General features: G+C 51.5%; 1 protein-coding gene across 1 annotated transcript in view; it reads left to right on the forward strand.

Annotated features, from left to right (window-relative positions):
- CHL1 (cell adhesion molecule L1-like) overlaps positions 1 to 16,578 on the forward strand; it is a 91,942-nt gene that overhangs the window by 48,770 nt on the left and 26,594 nt on the right. Inside the window, exons 3-8 of the mRNA XM_014529748.1 lie at positions 692 to 797; positions 1,219 to 1,406; positions 10,006 to 10,128; positions 11,303 to 11,473; positions 12,507 to 12,554; positions 13,488 to 13,608. Coding sequence (XP_014385234.1) covers positions 692 to 797; positions 1,219 to 1,406; positions 10,006 to 10,128; positions 11,303 to 11,473; positions 12,507 to 12,554; positions 13,488 to 13,608 — 757 coding nt within the window. The remainder of the gene's footprint in view (positions 1 to 691; positions 798 to 1,218; positions 1,407 to 10,005; positions 10,129 to 11,302; positions 11,474 to 12,506; positions 12,555 to 13,487; positions 13,609 to 16,578) is intronic.

The following is a 16,578-nucleotide window of genomic DNA, read 5'->3' on the forward strand; positions in this document are numbered from 1 at the left end:
TATATATATATGTGTGTGTGTGTGTGTGTGTGTGTGTGTGTGTGTGTTACTGATTTCAGAGGAGAAGGAAGGGAGAGAAAGAGAGAGAGAGAGAGAAACATCAATGATGAGAGAGAATCATCGATCAGCTGCCTCCTGCATACCCCACACTGGGGAATCGAACCCAAAACCTGGGCATGTGCCCTGACCGGGAATCAAACCAAGACCTCCTGGTTCATAGGTTGACACTCAACCACTGAGCCACACCTGCTAGGCTATTTTCCTCTTTTTTTCTTGAGATCTTTAAGCAAAACAATTTCAGCAACAGATTTGCTGCAGGCATATATGAGAACCCACGTCTCTTAGGATATAAAGAGATTTGCAGCAAAATGAAACAATGCCAGGTCTCTTATTCTACTTTGTGTTTTTTATAAAACATGTTATTTATTTCAACCTGTGATGGGATTATTTTTAATGGACTAATAAATATTTTAAGGATTTTTAGTTTTAATTTCTAATAAAATGGAATATACGACAACATGAAGCAGTGACACCGAATTGCATTCCTTCCATGAAACCCATGGCACACAGCGGAAGCCAGGCTCATCCTGTTGTTTTCACTTACTCAGACCTTCCTCTCGTCACCACGGAAAGCGGGTGACAGCGCCTCTGTGGTCACTAGTTAACCTCACTCCGTGTTTTTACCATTTAGTTCCACAGGTTCCAACCATCACAAAACAGTCAAAAGAGCAAGTCGCCTTTCCCTTTGATGAATATTTTCAAATCGAATGTGAAGCTAAAGGCAATCCGGAGCCAAGGTGAGTGGCCTCCCGCCTGAGGCCTTTAGGTGTGAAATCCCCTTTCCTGCCGCTTCCTGGTTCAAGGCAGCCGTCCCCGCTCTGTAGCCTCACACGTGGGGGGTGGGGGATGGGGGGAGGGAAGAATGCTCTCTTTCATAGGGACACTGACCCAGCTCTCGAGAACCCCACCTCATGACCTCATCCTCTCCCACGGCCCCACCTCTGACCCCATCACACTGGGGGCTGAGTTTCAGTTCAGGGATTTGGAGAGATGTACGCATCAGTCTACAGCCGCTTGTCAGATGTCTTCTCTGATGGTCCATTCAACATACTTTCTACCAGAAATTAAATGTCCTGGTTTTGTCACTTCTGTGTACTGGTGTATAAATACTAGGACCCGGTTCATTTTCCACGTCCTTAAGCTGAGTTTTCGTTACAGATTTACGTGGACGAAAGATGGCAAGCCCTTTGACCTCTCCGACCCTCGGGTCATTGCCTCCAACAACTCAGGAACCTTCCGGATCCCGAATGAGGGGCAGATAGCTCACTTCCAGGGGAAATACCGCTGCTTCGCTTCGAACAAGCTGGGAGTGGCCATGTCGGAAGAAATAGAATTTATAGTTCCCAGTGAGTATTACGGTGGAGATTTCAACTTACAGACGTTTTTCTCAAGTGGTGCGGTAGGCGTTGTTCTTGGCTCTAATGAAACAACACATTATTTATTTAATCGGCGCATGTGCGCCTTATATCTTTTTTATAAGGGGAATTCTCTTCCAGGTCTTGACACGTAGAAGTGGATGGATGATCTTGAAAGCAATGGGAGGTTGCTGCACTTCAGCCAGTAACCTTGTGTCTAATTTGGGGAAACGTAGTATCTATTGCCTCGTGATGAGAACTAAGTTGTACATGGTATTAGTTAGGGTCAGCGAGTTATGCTGCAGTAACAAGTCATCCCCAAGCAGGGTTCACACAGGTCATTCCTAAATCTCGCAGTTCGCTATGGGTGTGGCAGCCGTCTGTCAGAGCAGCTGTTCTGTTCCCCACACAGCCTCCTGGGCGACTCACCCTCATGCCATGGCTGCAGCACGTGACCCTGGGCCACCAGGTTAGGGTCTGGGGCAGAGAGCATGAAAGTTTGCTTCCAACGAGAAGTCACACAGGTAACTTCTAGAGGTGAGTTGGCTCAGAGCTAATCCTAAAGCCCACCTGACGTCACCGTGGGAGTCCCTCAGAAGGATGCTTAGAAGTCATGCCTGCCGTAAACAGTCGTCATGGAAACTGCAAGCTGCTTACTGTGGAGGGGGTCATTGGTCAGTAACTATCACCCAAACTAAGACTGCATCACTGCCATGCTCATGGGACCTCTGATGACCAACCATCACAACTGGCTATCTTCCCTGATCTTAAAGGAGGCAAGGTCATGTGATCCTAACCAATGGTTCACAGAATAGATTCTTATGTAGAACACTGTCACCAGCGGCTGTGTGGCAGTTTCTCCTTACGGAGTTCTAAACTTTGAAGAACTCAAAGAACAGCGAAGCGCTCGCAGGATACAGCGGAAGAACAGGCACGCGCTTCTAAAACACACATCCACAATACGTGGGCCTTACCCCACAAGTCAGGGTGGGGACCGGATTGAAATGATTTTAGAGGAGAGAACAGCTAGATCAATGTAGACTCTGCACGTTATGTGTGCGTCTTAATATTTATAGAGTAACTACTCTAAAAGTATAGAAAAAATGATTATCAAACCATGTGGTGTGAGGAGGGGGAAGAAAAAGAGAGAAAATACAAAGTGGGATGAGCAGACATTTTAAAAACTAGAAGTAAATTCAGGTATATATCACTGATTAAAGATAAAAGCAAATGGACTAAATGCCCCAGTTAATAAAAAGCCATAAGCCATTTACAGCATAACACACCTAAAGCACGAGGATACAGAATCGGTAAACCACAAGGTGGAAATGATGGCCCAGCTAAATGCTATGCCAACGAGAGCAGGCGTGGTTGAATTAATACCAGGCACCACAGATCTTCTTTTAAAAAGGCTTCCTGGGTTAGTTCACTAAGTGTACATGGTGATAAACTATGTGAAGAAAAAAATAGAACCACATGGAGAAATAGACAAATCTATCATAATGATGAAAAACATTTCGCCTTATCTTTTCATTATTTGGGAACTCAAGCAGAAAAATCATCCATGCCAGGCACGTAGAAGGTTTAAAGACCCAGCCAGTGACCACGGCACAGCATGGTCGCTAAACCGGAAGAGCGCATTTTCTCGATATTTGGTGATTTACTAGCTGGGCAGAAAAGATGACCCTATGCAATTAAGTTAGAAATCAATAATGAAAAGAAAACTAGAAAAATCTTATATCTTTGCAAATTAATAGCCATATTTCTAAGTACTTTCTAAGTCAAATGAGAGACGGCCAAGGCCCTGGAATGCGTTCTGAAGTGAGGGTGGTGGAGATGCTGCACTGGGACACTTGCTGGACGCGGCTAGAGCATCGTGTACGTGGAGAGATATTTCTCATCCTCACTGGTTTCGGAAAAGAAGAGAGAGTGGCGTTTGGTTATGCCAGCTTCTTAGGTGTCATCATGTTGAGATGAAAATGAACACGCTAGCTCGAGGTGACAGTAAAGTCACAGAAAGGAGAGTGAAGGGGGAGAATAATATAGACGCCGAAAGTCAGTCCAACAGAGCGGCATGAGGACTTTATAGCTAAAAGGTGTACACGTGTATGAAAACCATTTTCAAAGATTTACACAAATGGGGAAAATGTCCGTTTTATGTGTCGAAAGACTAGGAAAGCTGAAATGTCGATTCTCCATGAATTGATCTACAGGACAACTGAACAGAAGTCTCTGTTGGTTGCTTTGGTTTGTCTGTTTGAGGAGTGTGACCTACTGACTCAAGGATGTGAGGGACAGAGGGGCCATTGGGTGGAATCTCTTGACTAAGGACAAGTCGGGGACGTGGCCCCGTGGAAAGACTGTGTCACTAGCCCGCATGGCGGTGTGCAGGCCGTGGAACTGCACGGAGAAACGGGAAACAAACCCACGCAGCTCTGAAAGAGGTGCGAAGAGCCAGCCGGGTTCTCTTTCCTTCTGGTTTTGAGACGGGAGGTGTGAAACGCTGACCATCCACACAGACAGCCTTCCTCTGGAGCCCTCTCTCACCTCACGGAGACGCTTCCTTCCCGGTGGATTAAAGACGGCACCATGCAGTGGAGGAGTATTTTAACAATACTCCTGACGTCAGGGTCGGCAGGGTTTCTTCAACAAGACGTGTTAAAGCTCCACACAAGGGGAAACACGGGAGTCCCGTCCCAGCCGGGAGAATGAATACCTTGTGGTGTAATCAGACACAAGTACAGCCCAGTAGGGAAGACTGCTGAGTCTTGGGAATAGGTTGGACACACATACACTGTGGTCTCATTTATGGGAGTTCAAACGTCCATCAAAATGCGATATTGTGTAGGGGCGTCATTTTGTGTGGCAAACTTGTAGTGCAAAGCAAGCGATTGATAAAAATAAAATGCAGGAGAGTAATGATCTCTCCTGGAACGAGGGGGGACAGACAGGTTGTGGCAAGATTATGTTTTTTGTGTAAGGGGCGGTGGCTGAAAGAGTGTTCGTGGTCTCTCTTTCCTTCTCGTTATCACTTGCGTTTGCTTTACAAAGGGCCCTTTTGTGCACGTGAAGTGAATAAGTATGCAGGATGCCGATTTGTTGGAATTGGCCTTACTGAGCTGGTAGGTGAAACTTTGTAGCATAGTCAGGGGCAAAGCAGTGACACATAAACTTGGAAATGACCTCAGGAGTTGGGGTTTGAAGTGACATTCAGTCGCAAGTGTTAATGAATTCTGGATCAGAAATTATCGCCATGGAAATTGTGGTTGAGGATGATAAAACTAGATTGATAGATCCATCATCTATCTATCTATCATCTATCTATCTATCTATCTATCTATCTATCTATCTATCTATCTATCTATCTTCTATCTGTCTCCCTACCTATCATCCATCTGAAATCAATTAGCTGAAATAAGATGAGAAAGAGAGAGGCAGGGAGGTTATTAAAAATCCCTGTAGAAGACATGGCGTTGGCTGGTCCCTACCCTGAATTCTGATGGTTGCTATGGAAACACAAAGGCAAAAGCAGCAGCTAGATCTGGTGCAGAGAGAGAAACGGCACATTCTCATCTACGATTCTCCATTAGAGGATTTTACAAACATGTTCTCTGGCTCTCGAAGCCGCCAGAGCCAAGACCTGAGCAATGGGAGGAGATTCTGGCCGGAACCCGCTGGCATTGTCATTAAGAGCGGCTCTCGGAGTTAGCTAAGTGGTGGGTAATAGCTTTGTGTTTCTGCTGCTCAGAAAAGAGAAAAATAAATTAGTTTCTGACGCATCGTGTTCAGTCTCTCCTGAAATGACTTCATCACCTGGCCGTGTTCTGTGAAGAGGACCCCAAGCCCAGTTCCCAGGGAATTCATACATCAGAGACCAGGTGGAGCGTTCACAGCCTTCATCACTTGAGTCTTTTCTAAAGCGGCAGAGATTGGATTCTCTTTTGATGTTAATAGGTCTTTGTGATTCGAGTGTTATCATGTATCTCTCTCATGTTTTAAAGTTTTCATCTGTAACCTCGAAGGCTTTAGCCACCTAAGTTCCAAAGCGAGCACATCAGCCTAAAATCCCATTGTCCCTGCAAACAGAAACCTTTATACACAGTGATTCTGGCCCCCTCCCTGCCGCCTCTGGAGACGTTAATCCCAAATATTCACAGACATCACAAAAGCTCATGTAGGAGAAGAGAGCCCCCTGCCCTGTCTGCCCTTATGATGGGGTGCGCGTTGCGGGGGTGGGGTGGGGGGACACACCTGAGCAAGACCCACACATGTGTAGTGATATTTTTGTTGTTGTTATCCTCACCCAAGGATATTTTTCCATTGAAAAATTTTTAGAAAGAGTGGAAGGGAGAGGGAAAGACAGAGAGAAACATCGATGTGAGAGAAACACATTGATTGGTTGCCTCCTGCCCGCGCCCCGACCAGGGCCCAGGCTGGGGAGGAGCCTGCAACTAAGGTACCTGCCCTTGACCGGAATCGAACCTGGGATCCTTTGGATCCTCAGGCTGACGCTCTATCTACTGAGCCAAACCTTCTAGGGCAGTGGTTCTCAACCTTCCTAGTGCCTCGACCCTTTATACGGTTCCTCATGTTGTGGTGACCCCCAACCATAAAATTATTTTCGTTGCTACTTCATCACTGTAATTTTGCTACTGTTATGAATCGTAATGTAAATATCTGATAGGCAGGATGTATTTTCATTGTTACAAATTGAACATAATTAAAGCATAGTGATTCATCACAAAAACAATATGTAATTATATGTGTGTTTTTCGATGGTCTTAGGCGACCCTCTGAAAGGGTCGTTCGAACCCCAAAGGGGTCGCGACCCACAGGTTGAGAACCGCTGTTCTAGGGCATGTCTAGTGATCTTTAAGTGCCACACTGTTTTGATTTATTTATGTGAAGTGGTTTCTTTAAACTCTGACCCACACCAATGAATTAGGGGTCAGTGCGGTGCCACTTTATGACGAGGACACAGGAGCACATTAAGGAGCAGGCTCTGGTCACGTGGCGCGTGTGGGAGTCAGGGTGCAGCCCTGGCAGCGGCTCCAGGGTGTGCGCGCACGGTCCTGTGCTCCCAGGGCCGCCTGTGCCCGTCATGCCGACAGCATCCTCTCTGTCAGCTGAAGGCGCCGCCCGCCTGGTCGAGGGCACCTGGCCGTCGGGGATCAGACTCAGGACCTGACTTGATCCTCGAGTCCCAGGAAGGACCCTCTGCAGAGTCCGTGCCTGGGGGTTGAGTCCCCAGGACATGTCTGTCGGACTGGTTAGTTAGCATGTCTAGTGGCGTTAACCCTCCCTGACGACGTGTCTTGGCAACTCTTTTTTTTTTTTTTCCTAATGCTTTTTTCACTGATTTTTAGAGAGAAAGGCGGAAGAGGGAGGGAAGGAGGGAGAGAAAGAGAAACATTGATGTGAGAGCAGAACATTGATTAGCTGCCTCCTGCACGATCCCCACCAAGGATAGAGCCCACGACCCAGGCACCTGCCCCGACAGGGAATCAGGACAGGCCCAACCAGCAGCCACACCGGCCAGGGCATGGCGACTCTACTGTGAGGCAGATGGGCAGGGGGGACTGTACAGCTTAGGTTTCATAGTGTCTTTCCCCAAGAAACTTCTAGTCACCCTTCCGAGGATCCCATAGAGGTGATGTCGTAGGACCCTAGGGTGCCAGAGAAAAGGAGAAAGGGCTGAAGCCGAGTAGCCCACGAGTGTTAGTATGAGGGCTCGGTTCATCCCTTAGGGCAGCCTACAGATTAGTGTGTTTCTCAGGCGTCTGGCGCTCCAGGCGCAAAGCCGTTAGCTTTCGTCGTGTGAGGTGCGGAGCGTGGATGGTGGGTTGCGGAGCCCTCCCACACCTCAGAGCCGGGAAGGTTTGCTTTGCAGGTTTGCTGTGTTGGTTGCTCTGATTAGAAGACTGGGGCGAGCTCACAGGTGTCTATGAAAGTGCTCCACGCAGATTCTGGCTGGGTTTCAGGACCCTCTGCCCTCGGAGCCGTTACCTGAAGTGCATCCATCAGCGGAAGAATAAATGTGGAAGCCGTTGGAGAAGAGGAGCGAGCAGATGCAGGAAGGCTGGGTGTCCTGCGGACCTCGGCTCTGCGGTCGGGGTTTCCAGGCCTCCGCACAGGGAGCATCCCCGTCAAGGCCGGGCTCTCCGAGGCTGCAGGAAGGAGGCTGCTCTGCACGCTGAGGGACTGCTCCTCTGAAGTGAGCCGGCAAGCGAGAGCCCAGAAGAAAAATGAGCGTGTATACATTCACTTCAGACAGTGTTGCACGTGTCCAAACTCAGCCTTGCTGATGTTTGTCGCCAGAGAAACACAATTAGCAAAAGTCACCGGTGAGGGTTACTTTTAGACAGGAGCCACGTCTTCATCGGAATGAAGCCGACTTCCTGCCCGCTGATGAGTTACGGTAATTAAGTTTCACTTCCTCTGCGCAGGTGGCAATGTTTGCCTTGCAGCCGGCATCACACTCACGAAACGGCTTCAAAGTTCAACAATAAGACCTAAAAAATAATCCCAAACAACCAACAAATTAATGTCCTTTGTCATACCTGTTCTCAGACCTTAAATGATTCCACATATAAATATTCTCCCCTGCCTCCGGATAGTAATTTCATCTTTGGCCAAAAGCTGTTCCAGAGACTTCTGCCACGGAATAAAAGGTTGGGTGGACTTACACATTTCATTTTACTTTCTGTCTTATTACTGGTACCTTGGAAGCCAGTTGAATTACACTATTGACATGTTCAGAATTGGCGCTTTATAACCTAGATTTAATTAATGCAGGGCTCCCCGGCTGTGCTCTCTGCGGGAATCGTTAGGTTTCTGAGTGCTCTGAGGGGGCGATTCTTTAATTAGGGCTTGCTGCATCTTATTCATCCTGCTTTACAGGGGGTGTCCCCTGGGAAGTGAGCATTCAGGTTGGGCCCCTGGCGACTGCTTGTTACAGTCAGAACTGCATGCTCCTTGCATTTCTGGAACCGGTTTTCCCTCCCTCCGCTGCCCCTCGTGTCTGAGTATAAGCACATCCCTAACTCCCTGGGGGCCCTGCGACCTTCAGCGCCACGGACGCTGGGCTTTGGCACTGAACACTGAGCGATGGTGGAGATTTGGAGTCTGGAAGTCACTAAGCTGGGCTCAGGAGAGGTGGCCCTCCTGCACAGTGACTGTCACACACCTGCTCAGTCAGAGCTGCCGCCCACAGCGAGGTGGCGCCGTTACTCCCTGCAGCTCGGAGCCTGGTGATGACTGAGCCGGCTCCTGCCTCTGACCTTTGACGGGGATGGAACGCTACCCACTTCCCGGAGCAGAAGCAGGACCCCGGTGGCTGCCATTCCAGGGGCCTGCCCAGGCCTGCAGGGAGACGTGCTGGAAGGAGGCGACTGGGAGGGAGCCCGCCGGGCCTGTCACATGAAAAAGCCCACCTTCCCAAGTGGCCAAGGCCGTGGAGTAACACCCTGCCCCCTGCAAGGCTGAGCTGGGGAAGGTCCTGGGTGCAAGACAGAAGCAGTTCATGCAGCTGCTGCGGCAGTCAGAGAAATGCCAGCACATTCCCCCAGCCGTGAGGGGAGGGCCGTGGGGGAAATGCAGGGGCTCCTCCAGCAGGAAAGACTACAGTAAGCCAGCGTGTCCCCCGCTTCTGAGAGTGACCGCCGTCTTCGTGACCCGCCCCTGAGGAAGGGAGCACAGGGCAGGGAAACCCTAGCACGTCCCACTCCGGAGGGTTAGGAATCCTTCCCGAGGCCCTTCCGCTCCACGAGAGCTGGGTGAGTCCCTAACGCAGGTCCCCTCGCAGGGTTCAAAGGCACCAGCGAAGGTCCAGCCAAACACGAGCTGAGCGTCCTTAGGGTTGTTGTGTAAATACCTTCACAGGAACACCCGGCGTGGGTGCTGGGGTGGAATCTGGCAGGGCTGTGGCTGCACGTCCGTGGGAGCTGCCTCGCCCTCAGGGGCGTCCCCCCAGGAGGAAGCACGTGCCGGACCATCACAGGGGCCCTTCCCTACGTCATGCCCCTCATTCGAAGTTCCTTTTCCTCGGAGCGGCTCCCACGAGAAGGCTCTCTGCCCCGTGACGTGGTCACGTTCCGCCTCACATGCAGCTGTGCCATTTCCCCCACGTGGGCTGGGAATCCCTTCTCCGGCGTGGTCACGCTCTGAACGGAGCACTCGCCAGTCACATGCAAAGTCGTCGCCGTAGAGCGAGGGAGCGTGTGTCTGCGGCAGAGAAATCGCAGTGTTTGCAGAAGGTGCCATGTCTCTCAGAGCTTAACATGTACAGAGCCCGTGGCTGGGTGCTCCCGCTCCGTGCAGACACACACACGGGTGTGCTGTGGCCGGATCCACGTCCCAGCGAAAGTGTCTGGTCAGCAGTTACAACTGCACAGGTAGTTGGGAACTTGTGTAAGGAGGCACCCAGGTTCCCACCAGCATCTCTCTCTGCAGGGGAGATCAGAGAACCAAGTTGGGGGTGCTGAGTTTATTTAAAATTCTCCAATTTTGTGAAAGAAGAATGCATCAAAGTATTACTTGTGCCATTGAAAGTTAACATTAACAATGTCTTGAAATGACTTTTTTGTACCAGATGTTCCAAAATTCCCCAAAGAAAAGATCGAGCCCCTTGAAGTGGAGGAGGGAGACCCCCTGGTCCTGCCCTGCAACCCGCCCACGGGGCTGCCCCCACTGCACATCTACTGGATGAACATCGGTGAGTGGGGTCTGTTCAACCGCATGCATGTCAGGTGACACTCTGGAGCTGAAGATAAGAACTAATAGCAGGTTATCACTGTGGAGCCAAACAGTTAGAAACTACCTGCCTAGAGTTTGCTCCAGGTTTTAAATACACACTTCAGGGTGTCCGTGAAAACACTAGACAACCACCAAACAGATCCCGTAAGCTTGTCACACGTGAAGAGCGTGCAGGCCAGTGATAGGACGCAGTGTGTCTGGGAGGAGGTCCTCCCTGTGTCCAACAACCTGCCTACCTTGGACAGTACCCACTCACTCACCCTGGACAGCACCCACTCACTGACCTTGGACAGCACACACTCACTCACCTTTCACAGCACCCACTCACTCACCTTTCACAGCACCCACTCACTCACCTTTGGGACAGCACCCATGTCAGGGCCCAGCACAACCAGTATCTGCTTGCGAGCATTATATTTCTTTTTTTAAAAAATATTTTTATTGGTTTCAGAGAAGAAGGGGGAGAGAGAGAAACATCAATGATGAGAGAGAATCATTGATCGGCTGCCTCCTGCATGTTCCCTACTGGGGATCAGAGCCCACAACCAGGACATGTGCCCTGACCTGGAATTGAAATGTGGCCTCCTGGTTCCTAGGTCACTGCTCAACTACTGAGCCACACTGGACAGTGTTATATTTCTGTTTTAGTAATGTTTCACCTGCCACATGCAGTGAAATAATGGAAAAGCCAAGAAGCTGAAAAAGGAAAAGGGAGATGAGATTATTTATTTATAATCCTCACCTGAGGCAGGATTTTATTGATTTGAGAGAGAGAGGAGAGGAAGAAGGAAGGAGAGAGAGAGAGAGAGAGAAGAAGAAGAAGAAGAAGAAGAAGAAGAAGAAGAAGAAGAAGAAGAAGAAGAAGAAGAAGAAGAAGAAGAAGAAGAAGAAGAAGAAGAAGAAAGAGAGAGAGAGAGAGAGAGAGAGAGAGAAACATCCATGTGAGAGTGAAATATCAGTTGGTTGCCTCCCGCATGTGCCCCAATCAGGGATCAAACTTGCCACCTGGGCATATGTCCTGACCTGCAGTCGAGCCTGCAACCTCTCGGTGCACGGGGCGATGCTCCAACCCACTGAGCCACACCGGCCGGGGCAGGACTGTTGCCCCTTTAACGACAGACATTCCTTTCCAGAACTGGAGCACATCCAGCAAGATGAGAGGGTGTACATGAGCCAGGAGGGGGACCTGTACTTTGCGAACGTGGAGGAACACGACAGCAGGAACGACTACTGCTGCTTCGCGGCCTTCCCCAGGCTGAGGACCATTGTGCAGAAAATGCCGATGAAGCTGACAGTCAACAGTTGTAAGTCCAGATAACTTACCCTCCGCCGCGCATGCTGAACGCCAACGTGTCTGTCATTTCATTCCGGCCGATGCCAGCGAGAGCCGGGTTGTTCAGTTCCACTCCAGGGAGGTCCCCCGACAGGAGACATGTGCCCCTGCAGCTGCCCGGCTCTGTCTCTGCAGCCAGAAAACCAAGCCAGTGGGCGCAGCAGACAGGATATTCCAGGGTTTCCCCAGCACGCGTCGGGCTCTGCTTCCCGGGACAAGTCAGCAGGCTGGAAAGATGGCAGAGCCCAGCAGTCAAAAATAAAAGAGGAGCAATATTACAAATTTCTAAAAAAAATTTTTTTTTAATTGATTTCAGAAAGGAAGGGAGAGAGAGAAACATCAATGGTGAGAGAGAATCATTCGTTGCCTGCCTCCTGCCTGCCCCCTATGAGGGATCGAGCCTGCAACCCAGGGAGGTGCCCTGACTGGGAATCGAACCTGCGACCTCCTGGTTCAAGGGTTTGAAGCTCAACCACTGAGCCACACCGGCCGGGCACTATTAAGATGTTTTTCACATAATTTTTTGTGTCTTTCCGAAATTGACAAGGTTATTTGAATTGCTTCCCTCCCCTACTCGGGTCTGGGTGCCCAAATGGGAAAGTATCATCAGGGGAGAAAGGCCCGGAGGGTCCCAGGGAGGACCATCGGCTCTGCTGGCGCCGGGTGGGCATGGCCGTCCGTTGTCTAGTTTGGTTGGTGACTTTCTCCGTCGTTACGTGTGGTGCGCGATGGATGCCAGGGCTCCGCTCGAGCGTCCTGGCAGCCTCCGCTCTCCTCTCTGAGCTGCCACTTGTGTCCTCCCGCCTGGATCCACCTGTGACAGTTCAAGGTTAAGCTCCGCGTGAATGTCCCTCCCACTGTCTCCCCAAAGACGGTGCGCTAGCGAAGCGTGTCCTGCCTCACGCGGTGCTTTTTCTTGGGAAGGAATGTGACCCCTCGTTCTCTGTTGGCATCCACACCCACCATTGTGTTTGTGAGTTTCCTCTTCCATTTTCTCATTTCAGTAAAGCATGCTAATGACTCGGGTTCACCCACAGAGGCCGGCTCCCGGGGTAAGTCGGTCGTGCGTGGTGTTGGCAGTGATTCTCAGCGTTGTAGCTCGTTGCCATCTCACAGTTTGAGTTTTTCCTCTGATACCTTTGTGAGTTTATTAAAATACTAATATTCATGTTACAGAAAATTCCTTAACATAGAGGTATCTATTAACCCCCCCCCCCTTAAATATATTAGGGGTGAGCTAATTAAATGTTAGACCGAATAGAGCAGGCTAATTTTTAAGTTGATGCTTTTGTGTGGCCCGCGAATGATGTCATAAATCTCCAAAGGCCCTTGGCTCCCCGCCCCTGGTTTAAATGAGAGACACAGACACAGAGACACACAGAGTTATTGGATGGGGCAGGCGCGACTCCGGTGCAGACCATAGAATCAGACTTCGGAGAACTGGAGGGCTTCCGTCAGGAAATGAGCTCTCCTCTCCACCGTGTTTGAATCCTGGGCCTGAAGGCCTGGCCAGGACAGGCTTCCTCCTCCGGCCTCACTCCCCTCGCTCCCCGGGGGTGCCCGGCGGCGTGCAGGAGGGCATCTCAGTGGAAACAGACCCAGATGTGGGGGGGGGGTGTCTGTCTGTCCACCACTCGCTCCCATAGAGGCATCGGGTTACATCTGTTCTGAGGACAGTTTAGAGCAGTGATGGCAAACCTATGACACGCGTGTCAGGGGTGACACGCGAACTCACTTTTTTGTTGATCTTTCTTTGTTAAATGGCATTTAAATATATAAAATAAATATCAAAAATATAAGTCTTTGTTTTACTATGGTTGCAAATATCAAAAAATTTCTATATGTGACACGGCACCAAAGTTAAATTAGGGTTTTTCAAAATGCTGACACGCCGAGCTCGAAAGGTTCGCCATCACTGGTCTAGAGCCACAGGACAGTCACTCTCTGAGCCTGAGAAAAACAGGACACTGTTCTTTTCCCTCCAGCGAATTCCATCAAGCAGAGAAAGCCCAGCCTGCTGCTGCCTCCGGCGGCGAGGGGCCCCGAGTCCGCGGTCACCGTCCTCCGGGGGGACACCCTGGTGCTGGAGTGCTTCGCCGAAGGCCTGTGAGTACCTGCCCCGTCCGACCGTCCGTCAGCCCCGACCGTCCGCGCGCTGTGTAAGGAATATGATGCCCATTGAGGCGCGCCTGCACACCCCGTTTTCGACCATTGCCTTTTTTTAAAAAGCATGAGTGAGCACATGTCTGGAGGGAGTAATTGTCACTCCACCATCCAGACTTCAGGCTGGCGCTGGGACTGATCTATAAGCCGCTCACTCCGTCAGTGTGGGAGTGAGGACGGGGTGATGGTGACAGAAGCCCCCTTCGCTCAGTCAGTCGGTGCCACCCTGAGGGCCCAGGCTCAGCCGGCAGCGGTGGAGGCAGGGACAGGTCTCGGTCCCGGGCTGGCCCTGTCCCTCCAGCTCCTCATCAGGTTCCCTGTCAGGTTCCCAGGACCCCATCTGCCTCTCCTGTCCCCTGCTTCCCGTGGCACGAGGGGGGCCCGTCCACATAATTAAGACAGTTTCACATGAGCCTAGAATTCCCTGGACTTTATCTGAAAAAAACACACACAAAAACACACGTTTCCAAATACCCCAGGAAAGCACGGGGGTCCTTCACTTGGTCATATCTTTTCTTTCTCTTTTGTTTAATTCACTTTGGGGTATGTTCTCGGTTAATCGGATCATATAGGTTTCCAGTGTACGTTTCCATGGTACGTGATCTGTATGTGGCATTGGGTGCCCACTGCCCAAAGGCCAATCGGGTTCCACCACCACCCACATTTCGGAATTATTGCGTTTACTGAGTAGCCTTCATAAGTCCTTGCGAACAAGGCCCATCTTCTAGAACACATGGTCAGGCAGGTGTTCTTTCTCCGGCCTCTTGTCTATCTGTGCTGCCTGCCTCCTGCCAGCCTCCGTGGGAAGCAGGCCCCAGCACCCGGTTCCTTCCTCATCTGCGAGCTGAGGGCGCCGACCCCCCCGACCCCCGTCGCTGGGCGGTGGTCAGTGGGGCAGGACGTGGAGTTCAGAAGTCGTGGTCGCCCGTAGCTCAGTGTACATTCCCAGTGAGTGGTTTTACATTACACTTCAGGGCCTGTTCCGGAAGCTGGTCCCTATTGTGTGAGAAGGTGGGCGCGTCCGGCCGGTGGGAACCATGTGGGAACCGCCACCCCGTGGTTTGGTGCCCATGAGCTTGTGGTGGGAGAAGTCACATTCTTTCAGGATTCGTCACAGTGCCCCTTGGCCCTGTGGGCCCAGTGACCTTTCAGCCACCCTCCCTCCCTGTTTCCCACAAAGGCCACAGTCTTCCTCCTGGGGTGGATGGTGGCACACGGCTGCTTTCAAAACCATGGAAACGCTGCCCCGTGCTGTCGAGAACATGCAGCCCAGGGAGGAATCTGCAGAAGGACAGAAACCTGTCGTCCTGGGACCCCGGGGCCCGGTGCATGGACTTCCCCTGACACGCACGGCCCTGCCTCCTGGTGCTGGGGTGTGGCCGGAGCCCGGCGGGTCCTGTTTCAGATGCAGGGGACTCGCTGTGGGATCTTAGAGAGCTGCTCATTGACCTTCCTCGGGAGGTTTAAGCCACGCCCTCTGCGGTCACAGACCAGTCATCCCTGGACGCCCACCTGGTCTCCTGTGTCAGGCGCGGCGTCTCGCACACCACATGGCGGCTGGATTTCTCCACATCCCGGGGCAGTGGAGGGGAGGGGAGCCCCGAGACCTGGAGTCCCCTCTCCTGTCTGTCTCCAGAATCTGAGCCACCTCGATGTTTAGCTTATTTCTGCACTTTTCAACCCAAGGAGCTGCTCCAAGCAGTCAAGGGATGGAGCGTCTCTGAATCAGAGAACATGTAGGAGAAGTGTCCACGTGTGGGTAGTCATCATGAAACAGGAAATTCTGCAGGGACGCTGGCGCCCAGCCTGACACTGTCACCTTCTCACATAATAAAGAGGTTAAACAATATACAGTGTCCCCTAAAAAGTATACACACTTTGAAGAGTTACATACCCCAATGGGTTAGATCTGAAAAGGAAGAACGGCAGTTGAGCTATCAGCTGTTACGTGTGTATACGTTTTGAGGGGGCACACCCTGTATTTTCCTTCGACTCTTCCTCGCTCAAACGCTGTCAGTAAATCTTCCTTCAATTCAATAGAAAAGAGCAAAAAACAATTTGGTGAGAATACAGCTGCCGTGCTGCGGAGGTGTGGCTGCGCCCCTGAAAAAGGAGCTTCGCCATCATCGCCTGACGCTCACGCTCCCTTCCCTCTGTCCTTCCAGGAATGGGGTTTAGAGGATTAGATTAATTCCAAGGACGGGCAGAAAGGGAGGGCTGGCACTACCGAAGTCTGGGCTTGTGAGGGCTCCGGGCTGGGGGGGACTGTGGTCCAAGCAGCTTGTGACTTGGCACGTCTCCATGTTGACAGATGGGGCGGGACTCAGCCATTCGGAGACTCGGGCGAAGCACCTGTTAGGCCGTGAGCTCCAAGGCCCGTGGCGAATGCATTCGTGCGGCCCCTGCGGGCCGCGTGCTCTCAGCCTGGCCCGTGTCGGCCGGGGGCTCAGGTCTGCAGCCAGCCCCTCGGCTGTCTCACCTGAGACATTGTCTGCAATATCTCAGGGCTCCCCTCGGCCGGCCGCTGGGTCCTCCTTTATCTCGTGTTCAAACTCATACAGGGGAGGGGCTGGTATTTCTGGCCACTTCCAGTCGTCACAGGGAGATTTCACACCTGACACCTCTCTTGCCCTATGTCTAGGCGTCCAGTTGTCCATCCTTCACCTAGCCATGCCCACGGCCCAGCCCGTCCCTGCAGTGGACCCCGTTCACAGGAGGAAGGGTGTGAGGAGGAGACTGTGGGAGGAGGTGCTGAGGGCGGCGGCCTGAGCCAGCCCCCATGTTCACCCTGGTGGTGTGGGCGGGTCTGGGCCCCGGGAATGCGAACGGACATCCCTCGGTGGGACTCTGAGGACACGCAGGAAAGCCACGCGATGAGGGGTGTGTCCTGTGGGGTTCTTTACCTCTCGTTTT

The sequence above is a fragment of the Myotis brandtii genome, unplaced genomic scaffold (genome assembly GCF_000412655.1).
Source record: "Myotis brandtii unplaced genomic scaffold, ASM41265v1 scaffold693, whole genome shotgun sequence".
Taxonomy (NCBI): Eukaryota; Metazoa; Chordata; class Mammalia; order Chiroptera; family Vespertilionidae; genus Myotis; species Myotis brandtii.